This window comes from Trichomycterus rosablanca, chromosome 11 (assembly GCF_030014385.1).
Source record: "Trichomycterus rosablanca isolate fTriRos1 chromosome 11, fTriRos1.hap1, whole genome shotgun sequence".
Classification (NCBI taxonomy): domain Eukaryota; kingdom Metazoa; phylum Chordata; class Actinopteri; order Siluriformes; family Trichomycteridae; genus Trichomycterus; species Trichomycterus rosablanca.
This window is the reverse complement of record NC_085998.1, coordinates 1,577,676-1,602,675: the sequence shown is the minus strand read 5'-3', so window position 1 is coordinate 1,602,675 and position 25,000 is coordinate 1,577,676. Positions and strand designations below refer to the sequence as shown.

At 43.1% G+C, this 25,000-nt stretch overlaps 1 protein-coding gene across 1 annotated transcript in view; it reads left to right on the top strand.

The window, feature by feature from the left end:
* The first annotated feature begins 10,051 nt into the window (after window positions 1-10,051).
* The window catches only part of homer2 (homer scaffold protein 2), a 30,837-nt gene continuing 15,888 nt past the window's right edge, over window positions 10,052-25,000 (top strand). Inside the window, exons 1-2 of the mRNA XM_063004666.1 lie at window positions 10,052-10,411; window positions 24,363-24,519. Coding sequence (XP_062860736.1) covers window positions 10,407-10,411; window positions 24,363-24,519 — 162 coding nt within the window. The 5' untranslated portion in view covers window positions 10,052-10,406. The remainder of the gene's footprint in view (window positions 10,412-24,362; window positions 24,520-25,000) is intronic.

The window sequence follows — 25,000 nt, the reverse complement described above, 5'->3', positions numbered from 1 at the left end:
ATACATGTCTATACAGCTCTATACATGTCTATACAGCTCTATACACCTCTATACATGTCTATACAGCTCTATACACCTCTATACATGTCTATACAGCTCTATACATCTTTATACAGCTCTATACAGCTCTATACATCTGTATACAGCTCTATACACCTCTATACATGTCTATGCAGCTCTATACACCTCTATACATGTCTATACAGCTCTATACATCTTCAGCTTTAATGTTCCATCAGCTCTAAACGGTAAGTTTACAAGTAAGTTTAACTTTGAAAATGAAGTTTCCATGTTTCACACTCCCCTATTTGTTCCAGCATTTTCTGTTTCTACAGAGTGTACAACTGTGTGTTTGTGTGTAGACCTGTATGGTGTGTGTGTGTGTGTGTGTGTGTGTGTGTGTGTGTGTGTGTGTGTGTGGATGTTTGTTTGTTTATTAGTATTTGAACGTCCTGTTTTACACACTTTGGTTCCATTCATGACAGGACAGTAGTTACTGCTATCAAACACAGTCATGAACTATTTTGTATCTCCAATTCACCTCTGTTACACGTTCTTGTCTTTGTGTGTGTGTGTGTGTGTGTGAGTGTGTGTCTAGAACTGCTTGTGTGTGCAGAACTGTATGGTGTGTGTGTGTAACACTGAGCGTTGTGTGTGTGTGTGTGTGTGTGTGTGTGTGTGTGTGTACAGAGAGAACTGTATGTTGTGTGTGTATGTGTGTAGAACTGTATGTTGTGTGTGTGTGTTTGTAGAACTGTATGTTGTGTGTGTATGTGTGTAGAACTGTATGTTGTGTGTGTGTGTTTGTAGAACTGTATGTTGTGTGTGTATGTGTGTAGAACTGTATGTTGTGTGTGTGTTTGTAGAACTGTATGGTGTGTGTGTGTGTGTGTGTGTGTGTGTGTGTAGAACTGTATGTTGTGTGTGTGTGTGTAGAACTGTATGGTGTGTGTTTGTGTGTGTAGAACTGTATGTTGTGTGTGTGTGTGTGTAGAACTGTATGGTGTGTGTGTGTGTGTGTGTGTGTGTGTGTGTAAAACTGTATGTTGTGTGTGTGTATGTGTAGAACTGTATGGTGTGTGTGTGTGTGTGTGTGTGTAGAACTGTATGTTGTGTGTGTGTGTGTGTGTGTGTGTGTAGAACTGTATGGTGTGTGTTTGTGTGTGTGTGTAGAACTGTATGTTGTGTGTGTGTGTGTGTAGAACTGTATGGTGTGTGTGTGTGTGTGTGTGTGTGTGTGTGTGTAAAACTGTATGTTGTGTGTGTGTGTAAAACTGTATGGTGTGTGTTTGTGTGTGTGTGTAGAACTGTATGTTGTGTGTGTGTGTGTGTAGAACTGTATGGTGTGTGTGTGTGTGTGTGTGTGTGTGTAAAACTGTATGTTGTGTGTGTGTATGTGTAGAACTGTATGTTGTGTGTGTGTGTGTGTGTGTGTGTATGTGTAGAACTGTATGTTGTGTGTGTGTGTGTAGAACTGTATGTTGTGTGTGTGTGTGTGTGTGTGTAAGACTGTATGTTGTGTGTGTGTGTGTAGAACTGTATGTTGTGTGTGTGTGTGTGTGTGTGTGTGCAGTTGTATCCCTGCAGCAGAATCACTGCATGAGAGTAAAAATAGATTCAACCACAATCTAATGAAATAACAGCACACACACACACACACACACACACACACACTTTAATATTTGCTGTATATATAATTTCTGTCATTTTCACGACAATGATGGATTATAACCTCACAGAAGCTATTAAGTGGAACCAAACAGAGGGACCCAAAACACGTTTACACACTTCAGCATGACACAATATCTGCATAAACATCTGCATCAGTGTTTTAGAGAGAACTTACATAACCATCCTCATCTGTGTGTGTGTGTGTGAGTCTGTATAAACAGAGGAGCCAAAAGTCTGTGATTAATAAAATATTATTAATTATTTAAATCATAAAATTAACTAAACTAAAGTCATGTGAGTGAAAATATAAACATTTAAACATTTACACGGATTTCAGAATGTATTAATATTTGGTTTGTTCATGTTTATTTACAACAAATGAAAACGAGCTACTGACGAAAGGATCGAACCCCGAGGCTCTGAGCTGTCTGTCACACACACACACACACACACACACACACACACACACACACACAGGGTGGATGTAGGTTACACTGTGCTGCAGGGGAGGAATGTTTAATGGAAAAATGGACCGGTCCTATCACACACACAGTGTGGCTGATAAATGAGTTTGAATCTCTTTATTTGTATTTCTATTGTGTATTTTACATTCTATTCTCTATTTCTTCTCCCATAGAATTTTATCTGTGCACATTTATTATTTCTAATGTCATTAATCACGTGTTCTGTTTTTATATTAATAATTATTTATAATTCCATTACACATGTAATATAAATTCTATTCAGTATTTCTATTCATTTAATTTCCTCTGCAGTAGAATTGCATCTGTTATTTATCATTATTATCATTAATCACATTTACTATCTTTACATTATTAAATATTTGTGAATTGTAATTTATGAATTGTAATATAATTTCTATTCAACATTTCTATTATGCAGTGGAATTTTATCTGCAGACATTTATCATTAATCACGTGTCAGAATCAGCTTCATTCACCAGGTATGTTTGCAAAAATTATCATCATTAATCTAGAATCATTTATATTATTAATTATTTTGTAATTCAAATTATAAATTTTATTATAAATTCTATTATTTCATCTGCAGCAGAATTTTATCTGTACAAATGAATTATCATGAACATGATTAATCACGTGTTCTGTCTTTATATTTGCAATTATTTATAATTCTATTACAAATTGTATTGTAAATTCTATTCAATATTTCTATTCATTTCATTTTCTCTGCAGTAGAATTTTATCTGCAGACGTTTATCATTATCGTTTATTACGTTTACTTGATAATATTATTCGTACTTCCAACTGTATTATAAATTGTATATTTAAGTATTTCTATTTATTAACTCTTATTTCCTCGGCAGCAGAATTTTATCTGTGCATGTTACTTATCATTAATACAGTTAAATTCTATTCAATATTTCTATTCATTTCTTTCTCTGCAGTAGAATTTTATTTCTATCAGAATCAGCTTTATTCACCAGGTATGTTTGCACACACAAGAAATGTATCATCATTAATCTTGTGTCCCTTATATTATTAATTATTTGTAATTTTATTATTATTATTATATTATTATATTTGTGCATGTTAATTGTCATTAATATTATTAATCACGTTGTTTTTATATTAGTAATTATTTTTAATTACTTTCATTACGAATTGTGTTTCGAATTCTATTTAATATTCCTATGAATTATTTCTACTGCAGTAGAATTTCAACTGTAGACGTTTATCATTAATCACGTGTCCTTTCTTTATTACTTATTTGTAATTCCATCAAGAATTGCTTTATAATTTGTATAAATTATTTCTATTTATTATTCCTATTATTCTTTCTGTAGAGGAAATTTTATCACAGCTTTATTCAGGTATGCACACACAAGGAATTTATTTAATACATGTTTATTATTATCATTAATCATGTGTCCTTTATATTATTAATTTTAATTATATTATGACTTGTATTATAAATTATATTATTTCTTTTGAAGTAGAATTTCATTTATGTATATTATTGTTAATAATAATCACGTGTTCTAACTTTTAATTAATAATTATTTGTACTTGTAATTTAAATTCTATTTAGTATTTCTATTAATGAATTCTTCTGGAGAACGAGATGACATTTATCATTGATTACATGTCCTTTATATTATTCATTGTTTACACTATAAATTGTATTTATATTTATTATTTAGTTTTATTTTTTCTGCAGTAGAATTTTATCTTTATTCACCAGGTATGTTATTAATTGTAATTTTACTATGAATTGTGTTATTATTTCTATTATTTCTTTTGCAGTAGAATTTTATCTGTAGACGTTTATTGTTATAATTTATTATGTGTACTTTATAATATTCATTATTTGTACTTTCAATTGTATTAGAAATTGTATGAAGTATTATTATGTATTATGTCTATTATTTCTTCTGCAGTAGAATTTCATCTGTATCAGAATCAGCTTCATTTACCAGGTATGTTCACACACACACAACGAATTTATTATCATTAATCTCGTCTTTTATAATATTAAATATTTGTAATTCTATTATAAATTTTTTAAAATAAATTCTATTATTTCATCTGCAGTACATTTTTCTGTGCACATTATTTATCATTAATATTATTCAATATTTCTATTAATTTCTTTCTCTGCAGTAGACGTTTATTATCATTAATCACGTGCACTTTATATTAATTATTTGTAATTCCATCATGATTTGCATTATAAATTGTATGAATGATTTCTATTTATCATTTCTATTACTTCTACTGCAGTAGAATTTAATTTATATCAGAATCAGCTTCATTCACCAGATATACACACGAGGAATTTATTATCATTAATCTCGTGTCCTTTATATTATTAATTGTAATTCTATTATGAACTGTATTATAAATTCTGTAATTTCCTCTACAGTAGAATTTCATCTGTGTACGATTATTATCATTAATGTCGTGTTCTTTATATTATGAATGATTAGAACCTGTAGCGAGGACTCTGTAGGGTGTTTTTGGGAGGTTCCCATCACACCCTGATCAGGATGAATGAATAATTAATCATACATGAATCACGATGGTTAATAAATCAGATTTTATTCCCACAATTCATCTCTTCATTTCATTCAAATAAAAAATAATCATCAAAATCAAACAGAAGGAAAAATATCATGTAATAAACACACACACACACACACACCGCGGTGAGTCAGGACCCGTCGTCAGTAGCGATCATAATGTGATCTCTGACTGTACGAGTTCGGTGGGCCTCCGTATCGCCGGTCATGTGATCGTTGATTCCAACCTCCGCCCCGACCTCCACCGTGACCTCCACCGTGACCTCCACCATGACCTCCACCATGACCTCCACCATGACCTCCACGGTGTCTGTTGTCCTGGTACCTAAAAACAGAGCAGAGGTCATCAGGTGAAAGAGAATCATACACACATGTAGCACCACAGTGTGTGTGTGGGGCGCTGGTACGAGTGTATCACTGTATTTTAGGGGAGATTGGGGGTGTCAGTGGGTCAAAAACATAACTACAACACTAATGTTTGGGTACTAGTCAAGTTACTGGACTAACAATCAGAGGGTTGTTGGTTCAAGCCCTCTCACTGCTAACCGTGACCTGGCATAAACGACTCTGATGTGTATTTTGGCTATATTTGCTCACTTCTTCTTCATTCTGTCCTCTTTCTATAGTACAGCGAGTGCACTGGAGGCAAAACAGCACTGGAGAGAAATGCTACCACCACCATGCTTTACAGTAGGTACAGTGTTGTTGGGCTTAAATGCCTCACTGTTTCTATACAGCATACATCATTATAGTCTTTCTGAATCTTTTCCCGTTTCATCTAACCACAAAATCACTACAGAGATTCTTTTCTTGTTCATGTGATCAGCAGAGACCAATTTTTCTCTTTTTTAACCCTGGTACTCAGACTACTGTTCCATGTAGGTTGTTGTACAGACTAAGTTCCTAGTGAGTCCTGACTTCTGTAATCTGCTTTCTAAGATCCCGCTCCTCTAGACCTTTCCCCTGCATCACTAAGCCCACTCAAACTAGCCTTATTTATATGGACAGTGTGTGTGTGGTGAGTTATAATCGGTATATAACCGGTATGGTTATAACACGATAAATCATCCGAGCTGCTGTGTTACCGGTTCTCTCTGCTCCTCCAGGCTTCCACTATGGGTGGTGGGTCTGCAGGACGGTGTAAATACTTCTGAAACTCTTCATCCTGCTGTGAGAATCTGTGTCCGAACTGTTCCTCATACTTCTCAACATCAGACATGCTGCAGAAACACAACAACCCCAACAACTCCGGTTCGAATCACGCAGTCATAACAATACCCACAATGTATGTACTCATATAAATGTCCAAATACTTACATCTTGCGCTCCCAAATCTCACTTTACACAACCAGTACAGTGTAATAAATGTTATTTCCTTTATAAATGTATAAATTATACCGTAATGGTGCAGTTTTTAGTCAAAGAAATGCACAAATATACCGCCTGTACTAAACTTTCACAGGGAACGAAGTGCGGTATCTCAAATCGCATCTAATACGCTGTGTAGTGCACTACCTTAATGTAAGCAAAATTATAATAAATAATATATAAACTATTTTTAACACATTGTTGAATTCTTACAATGCACTGCGATAGATCAGTGACACCTTATGTCTTTTTTATTTTTATTTCTTTAGAAAATGTAGCGCAGGGTTAATTTTATAGGGTGTAGGGAGTAGGGAGTGTGGCGTGATTTAGAACACAGCGCAAACCAGCGCGCAACCTTTAATGTAGTCCCCACTCGACTGCTAAAAGGTTCCTGTGTCATTTCAGTTCTCACAATAAGAGCAGATAATTGGCGGGTTTGTTTGTTTGTTTTGTTTGTTTGCTTGTTTGTTTGTTTTCTGCACGTGTTACTTTATTTAAATTCGCTGATCCTGAAAGAAACCACGAAGCTTAAATGAGTAAACCTGTTACATGAACGAGCTCATTAATATTAATGAATCTACCTGCACTGCCTCGACCTGCACATTCATGTGAGTATAATAATAATAATAATAATAATTATTAAAATTAGAATTATATATTCATGTTATAATGTTTATTTAAAGCTAACAGGAGATTTGCAATGTAAAAAAGCAGATAAAACATGTAGATAGATGTAACTGTATCCACCACGTGTTATTATGAGATTATAATTTATTAAAAGATCATTTAAGGTGCGTCTTTATATTATTGAAAGTTCAGTAAAAGTTTGTTTCAGCTCTTTTTAGAAATATAAACCCAGTTTTTGTTTTATAGATGACTTTGATAATGAATTATTCATTTGGAAATTTGAAAACAAATTAAATAGTTCTGAGTGAATTCTGTGTTTTCAGGAACATATTTTAGGTTGTTTTAGTTCTTAGTTTAATAAAATAAAAGTTAATTAAAAATAAAATCTTGTACTGTCAGTTTTAAGGTTTGAGTATTTGAGCACATATTTGAGCTTGGAAATGAATTTTAATAGAATATTTTCTCTCAGGTTTGTAGTGAAGTTAATAAACGACCTATAGAATGATTCCTTGTTTGTGTTTATTTTTACATTTACGCCGGTTGTAGCTCAGACTGTGAATCAGAAGGTTGTGGGTTTAAATCCTGGCCCTGTCATGCAGCCACTGATTGTTGGGCCCTTGAGGAAGGCCCTTAATGTCCATACAAGCAGAGACGTGTGAAGGAAAAATATTGAATCGTGTTGTAAAGATTTTGTTCGTGTTTTTACTTGAGGTTTTGTTCTTGTCGCGCTCTTAAGAATATCAGATCTGAGGAAGTGCGTCTGACCTGACCGATAAATGATTTTCAATTCTCCAAGGTTGACGAGGCTTCTTCTGATAGAATTTTTAATGGGATACAAGTCAGGAAATTGGCTCAGTGTGACCCACCCTAACCTTCTCCTTCAAACCCAACATTAGTCTTATTACCTAACCTGAGCCTTCTTATGCCAAGTTCATACTACACGACTTTCAAATCGTCAGATCTCTGTACAGTTCTCACTACACGACTGGATCTCTTATAATCGGGAGTCTTTTAAGTCTTGGTTTTCACACTACACGACTGATCGGTGATAGAGAATCACACGCTACATCATCTATCACCAGGAGGAATGGATCGTAGGTCCTCATAACTGGTGCAACGGCGGCCCCTGCTGGCTGACTGGTGGCGCCTGCACAGGGCTGAGGAATAATGCTGATGGGGGTGTGGCCCTCCGTACACGGTGCCCGTCGGTGTATGTACTCGACTTGTGCAGGTGAAAAATGCAGTCTGTACTTACTGTACATGCCCGAGGGGGCGTACGTCAGTTGAAAGGCGTCCTCAGTCAGCGGTGAAGGGTCGAATCAGTACAGAGGAGCAATCAGGGGAACTGGACACGACTAGATTAGGGGGGGAAATCGGGGGGGGGGGGGGATAGAAAATTCAAATACTGTAAAGCTTGTGTGTGTGTGCTGATGTATTCTGATAGAATCTATATTACGCCTCTGTTCCACACATTTACACCCCCCAGGGTTTCCCCTCTGTATTTTGTGGTCATAACAACCACAACCTGCTCGCACCGCCTTTCACAGTACAGGATTGAGTCACGACAGGTCCAGATATTTAACATGCTGGATATTTTTCTTGAGTCGCCGAGATCACACCGAGCCCCGAGCGAACGCCAAGTTGCTCCCAAGCTGCCACATCTAGCGGCGAGCAAAAATCTGGGCAAAAATCGTGTGGTGTGAACCAGGCATTAGAGAACCTGAGTCTACTCAACCTGGGTCGCCTTACCCAACTTCAGTCTTCATATCTAATATCAGTCTTCTTACCTAGTCTGAGTCTCATTACTTAACCTGGACCTTTATATCCAACCTCAGTCTTTATATCTAATTACCTTACCTGATCCTCCTTACTGAACCTGAGCACACACAGCGACTTCAGACTCGACTCGGACTCGTTTCAAACGACTCGGACTCGACTCATGACTCACATAAAATGACTCGTGAACAACAAAAGTCAGCAACATTAGTTACATGTGACAATTATATATATATATATATATATATATATGATCCGACATTATTCTGATCGTGTAATTTTTTGCTGTCTTATAATAATAATAATAATAATAATAATAATAATAACGCTCCGGCCGTTTTAACCCGCAACGCATGCAATGTGTAAATGTTCCAGCAGCTTCCGTCGTAGTGATGAAGCGTCGCTCCCTACTTAAAATGGTGGAATACCCTACGTAGTGCACTTCACAGGAACAACTGTGGTGAATGGAACGCTCCTACAGAATCGGCTCTAATGGTTGAAAGAATCGCTTTCTGAACCAATCAGAGCTTCTGATTGTAATTGTTAGTAAGAAATGCTGTTATTTGCATTTATTCGGTTTGCGTCACACAGATGACGCGGTAATGAAACGCTCGATCGGCTTTCTAACCACTTCCTGTTTTACTTCACAACCGGGAAAAGTTTGGAGGTTTTTAATTATAAGCACATTTACAAAATAACGGATTCTGTTCCTAATGGGACGCACGCTTATAAATGTAATAGCATCTGGAAGAACAGAAGCTAAGGTAAGCAGCGGTTATGATGGTTTTTGCTGTGTTTGGGATTTTGGCCGCTGTGCCGTGATTTATCGAGCGCTTTTGTTCTGTAATGAAAACAAAACGTATCAGTTGAAGCTTTTAACTGGAACCTTCTTGTTACAGAAATTACATTCATTTACACAATGAGGAGGAAAGTAAAGGCACGAAGTAAAACGGATAAATACACTCGCTAATCTGTTGTTGTTTTTATCTGAACTTACAGATTATTTCTTTATTTCTATGCTACATTTATAATATATGTTTTGTGTGGATTATATTGACTCGTGACTCGACTCAGACTCTAGATTAAAGACTCGTGACTCGACTCGGACTCGTATTTTGTGACTTGTGAACATCTCTGGAGCTCCATATTGTGATGCTCCCACCACCATAAGTTATATGTCCAAAATATGTGCACATTTTTCCAAACTGTTCGGCCAAAAGTATTGACCTCAACAGCACTCAACATCTTTGAGATGTATTGGAACGCTAAATGCCAGCCTGTCCTCACAACTGGCACAAATTCCCACACACACACACTTCAGGATCTTGTGAAAGCTCTTCCAGAAGAACTCATAATGATTGTCCATCCTGATCCTGGTCGGGTGTTCACATACTTGTGGTCACACGGCGTGCCAGTGTGTAGTGACGGGTGTGCGCGGGCTGTGACAGGCGCGTGCACACACCGGCTGTGCGCGTGCGTACGGAGCAGGTGGATCCGCTCCGTGTCGCTGCTGCTGCTCATTTGTACTCCGGCGCGCGCCGAGTCGGTGTATCACGCAGATCTCACCGGATCCGACACGCGGCAGGTTCCTCACACGGAGTCACGGAGAGTGTGTGTGCGCGTGGGTCGGTGTGCGGGAGTGCGCGCGCGCGCGTGTTTGCGTGTTTGACAGAATGTGTGTGTGTTGGAGTTGATCGGATCGCGCGCTGGGGATCTGGAGCGCTCGGGCTCGTGCTGATCGGATTTCGGTGTCCGGGACTGAAATGAAACCCAGACGGAGTTAAAACACACACACACACACACACACACACACACACACACTTGTACGCGCACACACTCGACACACACTTTGCCGCAGGAAAGCGCACTTTAACTCAGAGGATCTCAAGTCAACTTTGCAACCATGGGGTGAGTATACACACACACACACACACACACACACACACACACAACATACAGTGGGGGGAAATAAGTATTTGATCCCCTGCTGATTTTGTAAGTTTACCCCCTTACAAAGACTTGAACAGTCTATAATTTTTATGGAAGGTTTATTTGAACAGAGAGAGACAGAATATCAACAAAAAATCCAGATAAAAAACATTAAATAAAAGTTATAAATTAATTTGTATTTAATTAAGGGAAATAAGTATTTGATCCCCTACCAACCAGCAAGAATTCTGACCCCCACAGACCGGTTATGTGCCCATGAGGCTACAAATTAGTCCTGTCCCTGTATAAAAGACACCTGTCACAGAATCAGTTTCTTCTGTTCAAATCTCTCGACCACCATGGGCAAGACCAAAGAGCTATCAAAGGACGTCAGGGACAAGATTGTAGACCTGCACAAGGCTGGAATGGGCTACAAGACCATCAGCAAGAAGCTTGGTGAGAAAGAGACCACTGTTGGTGCGATCATTCGAAAATGGAAGAAATACAAGATCACAGTCAAACACCCTCACTCTGGAGCTCCATGCAAGATCTCACCTGGTGGGGTAAGAATGATTCTGAGAAAGGTGAGGTCAGTCCAGAATTACACGGGAGGAGCTTGTCAATGATCTCAAGGGAGCTGGGAGCAGAGAAATGCTGGATATGACCCCAAGAACACCGTCCCCACCGGGCATTTCTCTGCCTCCAAACACGGCGAGTGGAGTTGATGCCAAAGAGCTCAATTTTGGTCTCATCTGACCATATCACATTCTCCCAAGCTTTCTCTGAATCATTCAGGTGTTCATTGGTAAACTTCAGACGGGCCTGTACATGAGCCTTCTTGAGCAGAGGGACTTTGCGGGCACTGCAGGATCCATTACGGCGAAGTGTGTTACTAATGGTTTTCTTGGTGACTGTGCTCCCAGCTCCCTTGAGATCATTGACAAGCTCCTCCCGTGTAATTCTGGACTGACCTCACCTTTCTCAGAATCATTCTTACCCCACCAGGTGAGATCTTGCATGGAGCTCCAGAGCGAGGGCGATTGACTGTGATCTTGTATTTCTTCCATTTTCGAATGATCGCACCAACAGTGGTCTCTTTCTCACCAAGCTTCTTGCTGATGGTCTTGTAGCCCATTCCAGCCTTGTGCAGGTCTACAATCTCGTCCCTGACGTCCTTTGATAGCTCTTTGGTCTTGCCCATGAATATCTTTTTGTTGATATTCTGTCTCTCTCTGTTAAAATAAACCTTCCATAAAAATTATACACTGTTCAAGTCTTTGTAAAGGGGGTAAACTTACAAAATCAGCAGGGGATCAAATACTTATTTCCCCCACTGTATAAATATATATATATGCACACACACACACACACACCAGAGTTGTATACACACATACACACACAACATACACTCATACGTTTGTAGGGCAAGCCGTAGCCTAGTGGTTAAGGTACTGGACTAGTAATCAGAAGATCACCGGTTCAAGCCCCACCACTGCCAGGTTGCTGCTGTTGGGCCCTTGAGCAAGGCCCTTAACCCTCAATTGCTGAGACTGTATACTGTAACTGTACTGTAAGTTGCTTTGGATAAAAGTGTCCGCTAAATGCCGAAAATTTAAATATAATTATACACACAAACGCACCACAAACACACACACACACACACTCAAATATACATACACACACACACAACATACACTCACATACACACAAACACTTATATACACACACAACATACACTCATACACATACACACACCACACATTCACACACACACACACACACTCATACACACACACCATACACATACACTCATATACACACAAACACTTATATATATATATATACACACACACATCATAAACTAATATACACATACACACACCACACATTCACACACACACACACACACACACCATACACACACACTCATATATACATACACACACACATCATACACTCATATACACACACATACACTCATATATATATATATATATATATATATATATATACACACACATACACTCATACACACACACCATACACATACACTCATATATACATACACACACACACCAGAGTTATACACACACTCATCTTCAAACACACACACACACACCAGAGTTATACATACATACACTTATACACACACCAAAAATACACACCTATACACACACACACACACACACACACACACACACATACACATTCATTGTGGAATGTATTAGTACTGGCTGTTATCAGACTGCACACAGCCGTACAGGCTCCTGTTATTAGTACTGGTGTAATCAGACTGCACACAGCCGTACAGGCTCCTCTGTTATTAATACTGGTGTAATCAGACTGTACACAGCCGTACAGGCTCCTCTGTTATTAATACTGGTGTAATCAGACTGTACACAGCCGTACAGGCTCCTGTTATCAATACTGGTGTTATCAGACTGCACACAGCCGTACAGGCTTCTCTGTTATTAATACTGGTGTAATCAGACTGTACACAGCTGTACAGGCTCCTGTTATCAATACTGGTGTTATCAGACTGCACACAGCCGTACAGGCTTCTCTGTTCTTCACCTCTTCAGTAGAATTTCAGTAGAAGTTCCTCTTGACCCTGACGGCGAGTGTGTCTGGATGATCAGATATAACCCGAGAGCTGCAGAAACAGGTCGACCCTGAATAGAAGCTGCTGACAGACAGATGGGCGACACTGTCAGCAGTCGAGCGAGCTTTACAGAGCCGCTCCCGGTGTCGGCCCTGTATAGCTGCTGCGCCGTTATCTCGAGGTTATCGTCTCGAGTTAGCTCAGGAGATTAAATTCCTGCCGATTAGAGGCGGACGTGTTTAGAGCGCACACACCGGGGCTTTCCGGCTGATCTCTATGCCGTGTTCTATCCGGTGTGTGAGGGCACAAATTCCCACAGACACACTCCAGAGTCTCGTGAGGAGCTTCTCAGTAGAGCGGCTGCTGTTCCAGATCACACAGAGGGTCACGCTGGTTTAATACAGTTTAAACTATAGCGTCGAAAGTATGTGGACACCCCACCATGAGCCTTTGTGCCCGTTTGGATGGGTGGGGAGGATGAGGAGTCACGGTCAGTGTTCCAGTTCGTCCCAGAGGTGTTCTGTGGGGTTGAGGTCAGGAATCCGTGCGAGGCAACGTAGTTCCTCCACACTACATCCTTAAACCATGTCTGTATAGGCACAGCAGAAAGGTCCGGGGTTCGATTCCCAGGTGGAGCGATCTGGGTCCTTTCTGTGTGGAGTTTTGCATGTTCTCCCCGTGGGTCTGTTCGAAAACCCAGTGACCCACCCTGCTCCCCACTGCCTACCCGATCAGCTGCCTCAGTAGGAGCATTTTAAGGGAGCTGAGAATTTAGACACGCCCTCTTCTCGGGAATGTAGCATGATGGGAAATGTGTCTGTGTAGAGAGATCACTGGGTTAATAAAATAAATAAATAAAATAACATTTAGCTCGGTGGTAAGCGGTGCTGTCCACATACTTTTGGCTGCACGGTGTGGACCGTCCCGCTCTCTGATCGGTTCGTATTTCACTCAGCGCTCGCTAACAGGCTGTTATTAGATTTAGCGCCGATGCTCCGACCCCCCGCGAGGCTCGGCGTAGCCTCCTGTTACCCCACCGCGCTGAAGCTAACATGTAGCGCTTAAGCTATCGGAACGTTTCACGTAACGATTCTCTAAACGCTGGTACATCAGACGACACGCTGCATGTGAGCTGTGTGCTAATGTAGCTAGCGGGTAATGTCGTAGCTGTGAGCTTAGCGTGATGGTTAGTAAACCGTTACGTCGTTCCTTCAGGGCTAATCAACCTACACAATCTGAAAGTATCTGGACGCCCCCTCTAACTCTAGAATTCACGTTTTAGCCACAACATTCGCTAACAGGTGACATAAATCGACGATATTACCTTGCAGAAACAGTTTAGGGAAGGTCCCTGTTCCTGTTTCTCTATAAAGACGTGAAGAAAAGCTCTGGGATGAACCGGAACACCAACCGTCACAAACGCTGTCGTAGTTTGACTCCAGGGACACAAATTCCCACACAAAGACGTCCTTCTCAAAAGAGCTGCTGTTCTATTTTAATCTATTTAAAGCTCATGCTCGGGTGTCCAAATACTTTTGGCTCTGCTGTGTTTTTCCCAGTCGAGGTTAAAACCCGCGGGTTCGAGGCCGTGTCACCACCACAGTCCGAAATCTTACTGTCTGACTTCATTCCAGCGAGACTGAACTGCTGTACCTTCATACCGCAAGTGTGTGGTGGCTCAGAGATAAAAGTACTGGACTAGTGATCGGCAGGTTGTTGGTTTAAGCCCCATCCCTGAGGACAGAGGTCCGTGCTGAGCCCGAGTTGCCAGTGTTGGGCCCTTGAGTGAGGCCCTTGACTCTTTAAATTCTCACAGTTGTTAGTCGTTTAGGATAGAATCGTCCACCAAGTTCTGTAAATGGACGTGCTGGTGTTTACGTTTGGACTAGGAGCCACGGAAACGGCTCCTTTTTCCTTGGTCATGTCCAGTTCCCGATTGTCAACCCACTGCCGTTTGCGCAACCTCGATCCGATCGAGGAGACCAGGATCACCACACGCCCCTCTGGCACGTGTTCGATCTCCCGCCGCTTTTTATCACCTACCAGTGTTGGGTTCGCACCATGTGACCCCGGATCCGACGCTGTTCAACCTTCCCTCCCTCGTACACAGTCAAAGCCAGTCGTGTTTGTCAGTTGGGCCACAGCGGTGGCGGAATTCCAGTCTGACAGATTCAGACATGATCTATAGGACTAAAACGCTGACATGTCTGATCTCCAGCCGCTTCTTATCACCTACCAGTGTTGAGTTCCCACACAGAGCCGTATCAGGTACACAGTCACGCTAAGCTCTGTGTGACCCCCCCTCCATTGGGATATTGAAGGATCAGTGGGACCAGACTCAGTCCGATCTTCCCTCCCTCGAGTACGGCCAGTTGTGTTTGTGTGGGCGCCCGGCTAGGTTGGCAACTCTGGTTTTCTGATTGTTGATTCTGTGTCGCCTTTATTTATTTTTTTATTTTTTTATTGATCTCCGTCACTGTTTTTGTTATGATTGGATGTACCGTATAGCGTCCTCAGGTTGGAAGGAGGAGCTTTAAATTAATACATGTGGATTTTTTTGGTGTATTAGCTTTGTATGAGCGTGGTGGCTCAGTCAGATAAAACGATAAATCTATTTACATCAATGAGCCATAACATTAAAACCACCTCCTTGTTTCTACACTCACTGTCCATGTTATCAGCTCCACTTACCATATAGAAGCACTTTGTAGTTCTACAATTACTGACTGTAGTGCATCTGTTTCTCTACGACCCCCACAGGACCCCCACAGAGCAGGTATTATTTAGGTGGTGGATGATTCTCAGCACTGCAGTGACACTGACATGGTGGTGGTGTGTTAGTGTGAGTTGTGCTGGTATGAGTGGATCAGACACAGCAGCGCTGCTGGAGTTTTTAAACACCGTGTCCACTCACTGTCCACTCTATTAGACACTCCTACCTAGTCGGTCCACCTTGTAGATGTAAAGTCAGAGACGATCGCTCATCTATTGCTGCTGTTTGAGTCGCTCATCTTCTAGACCTTCATCAGTGGACACAGGACGCTGCCCACGGGGCGCTGTCGGCTGGATGTTTTTGGTCGGTGGACTATTCTCAGTCCAGCAGTGACCGTGAGGTGTTTAAAAACTCCAGAAGCACTGCTGTGTCTGATCCACTCATACCAGCACAACACACACTAACACACCAGCACCATGTCAGTGTCACTGCAGTGCTGAGAATCATCCACCACCTAAATAATACCTGCTCTGTGGGGGTCCTGTCGTGGTCCTGACCATTGAAGAACAGGGTGAAAGGGGGTAACAAAGCATGTAGAGAAACAGATGGACTACAGTCAGTAATTGTAGAACTACAAAGTGCTTCTATATGGTAAGTGGAGCTGATAAAATGGACAGTGAGTGTAGAAACAAGGAGGTGGTTTTAATGTTATGACTGATTGGTGTATATCACAGTTAACTTGTCCTTCTGTTACGGTGAAGCTTCGGGTGTGTTTTCGGTTCTGCGATCTACATCTAAAGCCCTCCCTTATTCACAGCCGTGAAAATCACGTCACGGACGGTAAAATGAGCCGCTTCCCGTGTAATATACAATTTACTGTAATGATTAAAACGTAACGTGTGTTTAGAGATCTAACATTTATTATTAGCGTAGCGTATGTAATAGAGGCGGTTCTAGCGAGCCTGTGTTTACGTATTGAGGCGTTTTGTCCCTCTGTGGATCCATAATGAACGTAAAAGTGTGTTTCTCTACACACGTGATCGTCTCTGTGCTGCACCTCAATAGAACAAGCCAGTGAAGTTTTCTGCTCCTCAGAGTTCATCTGTGTTCAGTTTATTTCTCTCTTTATAAACACAGCAACTCTAAACACGCTCGGTTACACCAGCAATCGGTTACACAAAACGTCCAGGATGTGGACGCAGCTAAAAACACGACTCTGGTACCTGAGTCTGAAAAACTCACCCCTGAATTAGTAGAGCCCTGATCATAAGAATAAAACGCCTAGTCGGGTTTGTGTTGGAACTCGTGACTATAGGAACGCATGTGCTGTCACATCCAGAGCAGAGATGACTAAAGTGTGTGTGTGTGTGTGTGTGTGTGTGTGTGTGTGTGTGTGTGTAAATAAAACTGGTCGGACATGTCGGAGCTAACAGACCGGTTGGGGGAGTCTCGAATTACGCAACAGTGCACTGAAACCGACACACACACACACACACACACACACACACACACCTAAAGCACAGCAACCACAACGAAACACCCTCGAACAAAACACAAAACCTCCAGATAATCCACTTACTCTTTCCTTCCTAACAACACTGCACCTACTGCTTATAGTGTCTGGGTTACAATATCTGATTTTGATTGGTCCACATTTTTATTACACACACACACACACACACACACACACACTTCATTCAAAAATTCTAATTCATTCAGTGTCTGTTTTATTACCGTTATATCCTGGTCAGGGTCGCTGTGGGTCTGATGCACTGGGCGAAAGGTGGGACGCAGCCCGGATAGGTCCCAGTCCAGCACAGGGCAAACACACTTACACACACACACACACACACACACACACACACACACCTAAGGTCATTTCTAGTAGCTCCAGTTCACCTCACTTGCACGTCTTTGTACTGTTGGACGAAACCCACACAGACACGGGGAGAACATGCAAAACTTCACACAGAAAGGACCCAGACCGCTCCACCTGGGAATCGAACCCAGGACCTTGTCACTGTGAGGTGACGGTGCTACCCTGAATGTGTGTGTGTTTGTGTGTGTGTGTGTGTCTTTGTATGTGTGTGTGTCTTTGTATGTGTGTATGTGTGTTTCTGTGTGTGTGTGTATCTGTGTATGTGTGTGTCTGTGTGTATGTATCTGTGTGTGTGTGTGTGTGTGTGTGTGTGTGTATCTTTGTGTGTGTGTCTTTGTGTCTTTGTATGTGTGTATGTGTGTTTCTGTGTGTGTGTGTGTATCTGTGTATGTGTGTGTCTGTGTGTGTATCTGTGTGTCTGTGTGTGTCTGTGTATGTGTGTGTATCTTTGTGTGTGTGTGTCTGTGTCTTTGTATGTGTGTATGTGTGTTTCTGTGTGTGTGTGTATCTGTGTATGTGTGTGTCTGTGTGTATGTATCTGTGTGTGTGTGTGTGTGTCTGTGTATGTGTGTGTATCTTTGTGTGTGTGTGTCTTTGTATGTGTGTATGTGTGTTTTTGTGTGTGTGTGTATCTGTGTATGTGTGTGTCTGTGTGTGTGTATCTGTGTGTCTGTGTGTGTGTGTCTGTGTATGTTTGTATCTTTGTGTTTGTGTGTGTGTCTTTGTATGTGTGTTTGTGTGTGTGTCTTTGTATGTGTGTCTGTGTGTGTGTGTCTGTATGTGTGTGTATCTTTTTTTTGTGTGTGTGTGTGTTGAGATCTGATCGATGTCCCTGCAGTGTGTCGGGCCTGAGGCCGCCTCGGCCAGACAGGCTTATAGATTAACCACACACACACACACACACACACACACACACACACACACACACACACACACACACACTGGTCTGACTTCGAACTGCCTGACTTATTAACTTTAGAGGGGTGTGTGTGTGTTTCCATATCTGTGCACCATACCACCTGACCTCGTGAATCAAGTGTGTGTGTGTGTGTGTGTGTGTTGGCATCTCTGTGAACCTCATTCGATGCTCGGGGTCAGTGGTGGGTTGCACAAGTGTGTGTGTGTGTGTGTGTGTCTATTTAAAGTCCACTTAACAGTTGGAGGCTCCGCCTGGTCTCGTCTCTCTAGCTCAGTGACTCGGGAGTGTGTGTGTGTGTGTGTGTGTGTGTGTGTGTGTGTGTGTGTGTGTGTGTGTGTGTGTGTGTGTGATGGGTACTACATGGAAGGGGGCGCAATAACGTACAGAAACCACTGGCTACAAACTACCTACAGGATTTCACACTATACCAGGACCAGACAGGAGGGGTCACTGTTTCAGCGTGATGGATCAGTCCTGGTATTCACACTCAGGATGTGAGCGACACTGTCCACAGTTGAGCCGGCTTGATGTCAACTCGCATGCTTACGGTTTAGTCATAGCCAGTTCCTGTTCCTCTGCTGGAGCCCCCGATGGTGTATGAGGAGGGTATATTCTCCTGACACGCCCGCCCTCTAACTCGACCCCTTCTTATTCGCCCGTACTTCGGTGGATCGGCGCGTGAGGTCGGTCTCACACACGGAGAGTCACGCGCTGATCTCCACGTTCCTCCACTTCTGTACTAACCAGGGTCCTTACACAGCATCAAAGACCCCGCCCACTTTTTATTCCCGTCTTTTCCCTCTCAGCAGACTAGTGGACGATTTTGTCCTCTAGGGGCACCCAGCCGAGTTCAGAACACTGAGGGGAAAAGGGAACACTGTGGGGGGGGCACAGGGGGAAACACTGAGGGGAAAAGGGAACACTGGGGGGAACACTTATGTGGAAAAGAGAACACTGAGGGGGCACTGGGGGAACATTGGGGAAACACTTAGGGGAAACACTGAGGAAAGAGAGGAATACAGAGGAGAGGGGAACACTGAAGGGCAAGAACATTGAAGGGAAGAGGAACACTAAGGCTAAAGGGAACACTGAGGGTAAAGGGAACACTGAGGGTAAAGGGAACACTTCGGTGACCGTTTGGTCTTTAAGCGTCTTGGTGCTTTGAGGACCATCATCACTTCTCCTGGTGTTCCACTAACCAGTTGAACCTCATTCCTCACATTCTCCAGCAGCAGCAGCAGCAGCAGAAGAAGAAGAAGAATGGCAGAAATGTGGTTTCGGCTTGATCTGAGGCATTTTTGTTTTTTTAACTCCATCCGTGAGGTTCAGACGAGCGGCGCAGGGTGACGGAACTCCCTCCGATGGCACGTCCATCTGAACCACGCCCTGCTCACTGCCCGGGTGAAGAGGACTCGTCACCTCTCGCGTTTCTGTGAAAACTATGTAGCCTAACCAGTATGGATTAACCCATTACCCATAATGCACTGCTCAAAGGGTTCAGGTGTTTGTAATAGTGATGTCACAGTGTTGAGACCTGGTTAGGGAACTGGGTGAGGGGGCGTGAGCGTTATATAATAGAAGTACAGTGTGTGGTTTGAGACCTCAGTGTTCCCCTCAGTGTTCCCTTTTTTCCTCAGTGTTCCCCTCAGTGTTCCCTTCAGTGTTCCCTTCAGTGTTCTCTTTTCCCCTCAGTGTTCCCCTCAGTGTTCCCCTCAGTGAGACCTGGTTAGGGAACTGGGTGAGGGGGCGTGAGCGTTATATAATAGAAGTACAGTGTGTGGTTTGAGACCTCAGTGTTCCCCTCAGTGTTCCCTTCAGTGTTCTCTTTTCCCCTCAGTGTTTCTCTGTGTTCCCCTCAGTGAGACCTGGTTAGGGAACTGGGTGAGGGGGCGTGAGCGTTATATAATATAAGTACAGTGTGTGGTTTGAGACCTCAGTGTTACCCTCAGTGTTCCCTTTTTTCCTCAGTGTTCCCCTCAGTGTTCCCTTCAGTGTTCCCTTCAGTGTTCTCTTTTCCCCTCAGTGTTCCCCTCAGTGAGACCTGGTTAGGGAACTGGGTGAGGGGGCGTGAGCGTTATATAATAGAAGTACAGTGTGTGGTTTGAGACCTCAGTGTTCCCCTCAGTGTTCCCTTCAGTGTTCTTTTTTCCCCTCAGTGTTTCTCTCAGTGTTCCCCTCAGTGAGACCTGGTTAGGGAACTGGGTGAGGGGGCGTGAGCGTTATATAATAGAAGTACAGTGTGTGGTTTGAGACCTCAGTGTTCCCCTCAGTGTTCCCTTTTTTCTTCAGTGTTCCCCTCAGTGTTCCCTTCAGTGTTCTCTTTTCCCCTCAGTGTTTCTCTCAGTGTTCCCCTCAGTGAGACCTGGTTAGGGAACTGGGTGAGGGGGCGTGAGCGTTATATAATATAAGTACAGTGTGTGGTTTGAGACCTCAGTGTTCCCCTCAGTGTTCCCTTTTTTCCTCAGTGTTCCCCTCAGTGTTCCCCTCAGTGTTCCCTTCAGTGTTCTCTTTTCCCCTCAGTGTTTCTCTTAGTGTTCCCCTCAGTGAGACCTGGTTAGGGAACTGGGTGAGGGGGCGTGAGCGTTATATAATAGAAGTACAGTGTGTGGTTTGAGACCTCAGTGTTCCCCTCAGTGTTCTCTTTTCCCCTCAGTGTTTCTCTCAGTGTTCCCCTCAGTGAGACCTGGTTAGGGAACTGGGTGAGGGGGCGTGAGCGTTATATAATATAAGTACAGTGTGTGGTTTGAGACCTCAGTGTTCCCCTCAGTGTTCCCTTTTTTCCTCAGTGTTCCCCTCAGTGTTCCCTTCAGTGTTCTCTTTTCCCCTCAGTGTTCCCCTCAGTGTTCCCCTCAGTGAGACCTGGTTAGGGAACTGGGTGAGGGGGCGTGAGCGTTATATAATAGAAGTACAGTGTGTGGTTTGAGACCTCAGTGTTCCCCTCAGTGTTCTCTTTTCCCCTCAGTGTTTCTCTCAGTGTTCCCCTCAGTGAGACCTGGTTAGGGAACTGGGTGAGGGGCCGTGAGCGTTATATAATATAAGTACAGTGTGTGGTTTGAGACCTCAGTGTTCCCCTCAGTGTTCCCTTTTTTCCTCAGTGTTCCCCTCAGTGTTCCCTTCAGTGTTCTCTTTTCCCCTCAGTGTTCCCCTCAGTGTTCCCCTCAGTGAGACCTGGTTAGGGAACTGGGTGAGGGGGCGTGAGCGTTATATAATAGAAGTACAGTGTGTGGTTTGAGACCTCAGTGTTCCCTTCAGTGTTCTCTTTTCCCCTCAGTGTTTCTCTGTGTTCCCCTCAGTGAGACCTGGTTAGGGAACTGGGTGAGGGGGCGTGAGCGTTATATAATATAAGTACAGTGTGTGGTTTGAGACCTCAGTGTTCCCCTCAGTGTTCCCTTTTTTCCTCAGTGTTCCCCTCAGTGTTCCCCTCAGTGTTCCCTTCAGTGTTCCCTTCAGTGTTCTCTTTTCTCCTCAGTGTTCCCCTCAGTGTTCCCCTCAGTGAGACCTGGTTAGGGAACTGGGTGAGGGGGCGTGAGCATTATATAATAGAAGTACAGTGTGTGGTTTGAGACCTCAGTGTTCCCCTCAGTGTTCCCTTCAGTGTTCTCTTTTCCCCTCAGTGTTTCTCTCAGTGTTCCCCTCAGTGAGACCTGGTTAGGGAACTGGGTGAGGGGGCGTGAGCGTTATATAATAGAAGTACAGTGTGTGGTTTGAGACCTCAGTGTTCCCCTCAGTGTTCTCTTTTCCCCTCAGTGTTTCTCTCAGTGTTCCCCTCAGTGAGACCTGGTTAGGGAACTGGGTGAGGGGGCGTGAGCGTTATATAATATAAGTACAGTGTGTGGTTTGAGACCTCAGTGTTCCCCTCAGTGTTCCCTTTTTTCCTCAGTGTTCCCCTCAGTGTTCCCCTCAGTGTTCCCCTCAGTGTTCCCTTCAGTGTTCCCTTCAGTGTTCTCTTTTCCCCTCAGTGTTCCCCTCAGTGTTCCCCTCAGTGAGACCTGGTTAGGGAACTGGGTGAGGGGGCGTGAGCGTTATATAATAGAAGTACAGTGTGTGGTTTGAGACCTCAGTGTTCCCCTCAGTGTTCCCTTTTTTCTTCAGTGTTCCTCTCAGTGTTCCCTTCAGTGTTCTCTTTTCCCCTCAGTGTTTCTCTCAGTGTTCCCCTCAGTGAGACCTGGTTAGGGAACTGGGTGAGGGGGCGTGAGCGTTATATAATATAAGTACAGTGTGTGGTTTGAGACCTCAGTGTTCCCCTCAGTGTTCCCTTTTTTCCTCAGTGTTCCCCTCAGTGTTCCCTTCAGTGTTCTCTTTTCCCCTCAGAGTTCCCCTCAGTGTTCCCCTTAGTGAGACCTGGTTAGGGAACTGGGTGAGGGGGCGTGAGCGTTATATAATATAAGTACAGTGTGTGGTTTGAGACCTCAGTGTTCCCCTCAGTGTTCCCTTTTTTCCTTAGTGTTCCCCTCAGTGTTCCCTTCAGTGTTCTCTTTTCCCCTCAGTGTTTCTCTCAGTGTTCCCCTCAGTGAGACCTGGTTAGGGATCTGGGTGAGGGGGCGTGAGCGTTATATAATATAAGTACAGTGTGTGGTTTGAGACCTCAGTGTTTCCCTCAGTTTCCCTCTGTGTTCCCTTTTTTCCTCAGTGTTTCCCTCAGTGTTCCTCTGTTCCTCTCAGTGTTCCTCTCAGTGTTCCCATCAGTGTTCCCATCAGTGTTCCCATCAGTGTTCCCATCAGTGTTCCCATCAGTGTTCCCATCAGTGTTCCCATCAGTGGTCCCATCAGTGTTCCCATCAGTGGTCCCATCAGTGGTCCCATCAGTGTTCCACTCATCCCCTAAGTGTTTCCCTCTGTGTTCCACTCTCACCTTAGTGTTCCCCTCAGTGTTTTCCTATGTTCCTTTCTCACCTCAGTGTTCCCTTTAGAGTTCCCTCCAGTGTTCCCTTTTCACCTCAATGTTCCCCTTAGTTTCCCCTCAGTGTTACATTCAGTGTTCCATCAGTGTTTCCTTTCCTCATCAGAGTTCCCCTTAGTGTTCCTCTCTCCCTCAGTGTTCCTCTCAGTCTTCACGTCAGTGTTCCCCTTCACAGAGTCCTCTCCTCTCCCCTTGGTCTTCCCTAAAGTGTTCCTCTGTCTCCCTCTCATTGTTCCCCCCGGTGGTCCCTCTCAGTGTTTCCCCTGAAGTGTTACCCTCTGTTCTTCCCTCAGTCTTTCCTCAGTGTTCCCCTCTAACATTGGTGTTTCCCTTAGTGTTCCCTTTTAGTGTTCCTCTACTCCCCTCAGTGTTCTCCTCAGGATTCCTCTCAGTCTTTAGCTCAGTGTTTCCCTTCAGTGTTTCCCTTCCCTTTTTCTCCTCTCCCCTAGGTATTTCCTAAAGTGTTCCTCTCTGTGTTCCTCTCATTGTTCCCCTCGGTGTTCGCCTTGGAGTTTCCTTCAGTGTTCCCTTTTCCTCTGTGTTTCCCTCAGTGTTCCCCTGTTTTCCACTCTAACCTCAGTGTTCCCCTCAGTGCTCTCCTCTTCTCTTTATGTCCCACTCTTTCTCCTCAGTGTTCCCTTCAGTATTTTCCTCAGTGTTCCCCTCAGTCCTCCTGCAGTAGTTTATTCAGACAGGGATGATGGGGTTGTAGGAACGTTAGAGAACCTGGAGAACAGAGACGTGGTTTTTACTCTCCTGCTGTATTTAATGGAACATGACGTGGTGATGATGAGAATCCTCGGTGAATATTAGTGGTTCGTAACGTCTCTCTCTCTCTCTCTCTCTCTCTCTCTCTCTCTCTCTCTCTCTCTCTCTCTCTCTCTCTCTCCCTCTCTCTCTCTCTCTCTCTCTCTCAGGGAGCAGCCGATCTTCACCACGCGAGCTCACGTCTTCCAGATCGACCCCAGCACCAAGAAGAACTGGGTTCCCGCCAGCAAACAGGCCGTCACCGTCTCCTACTTCTACGACAGCGCACGCAACACCTACCGCATCATCAGCGTGGACGGGACGAAGGTCAGGAACACCTCGGGGGAGTGGGTGTGGTCAGACTCACACCGGGGGGTTTCTAATCTGTACTGTTCAGTTAGCAGTGTGGTCGAGAACCTCCACACGTACTTGCACGTCAGTGAAGTTCTCAGATTCACTGTGAGGCTGAAAGTATGTGGACGCTCGTCCTACTGAATAAATCCAGCTGTTTTATCTACATGTTACACAAAACTGATGCTGACCAGCGTTCCCATAGTCCTGGTTCTTCATCCATATGGACTTCCTACAATCTAAAATCTATAATCTAAAATCTAATCTATAATTTATAATCTATCATTTATAATCCATAATGTATAATGTATCATTTATTTATAATGTATAGTCTATAATCTATACACTATAATTTATAATCTATCATTTATTTATAATGTTTAGTCTATAATCTATACACTATAATTTATAATGTATAATCTATCATTTATAACCTATAATTTATAATCCATAATAT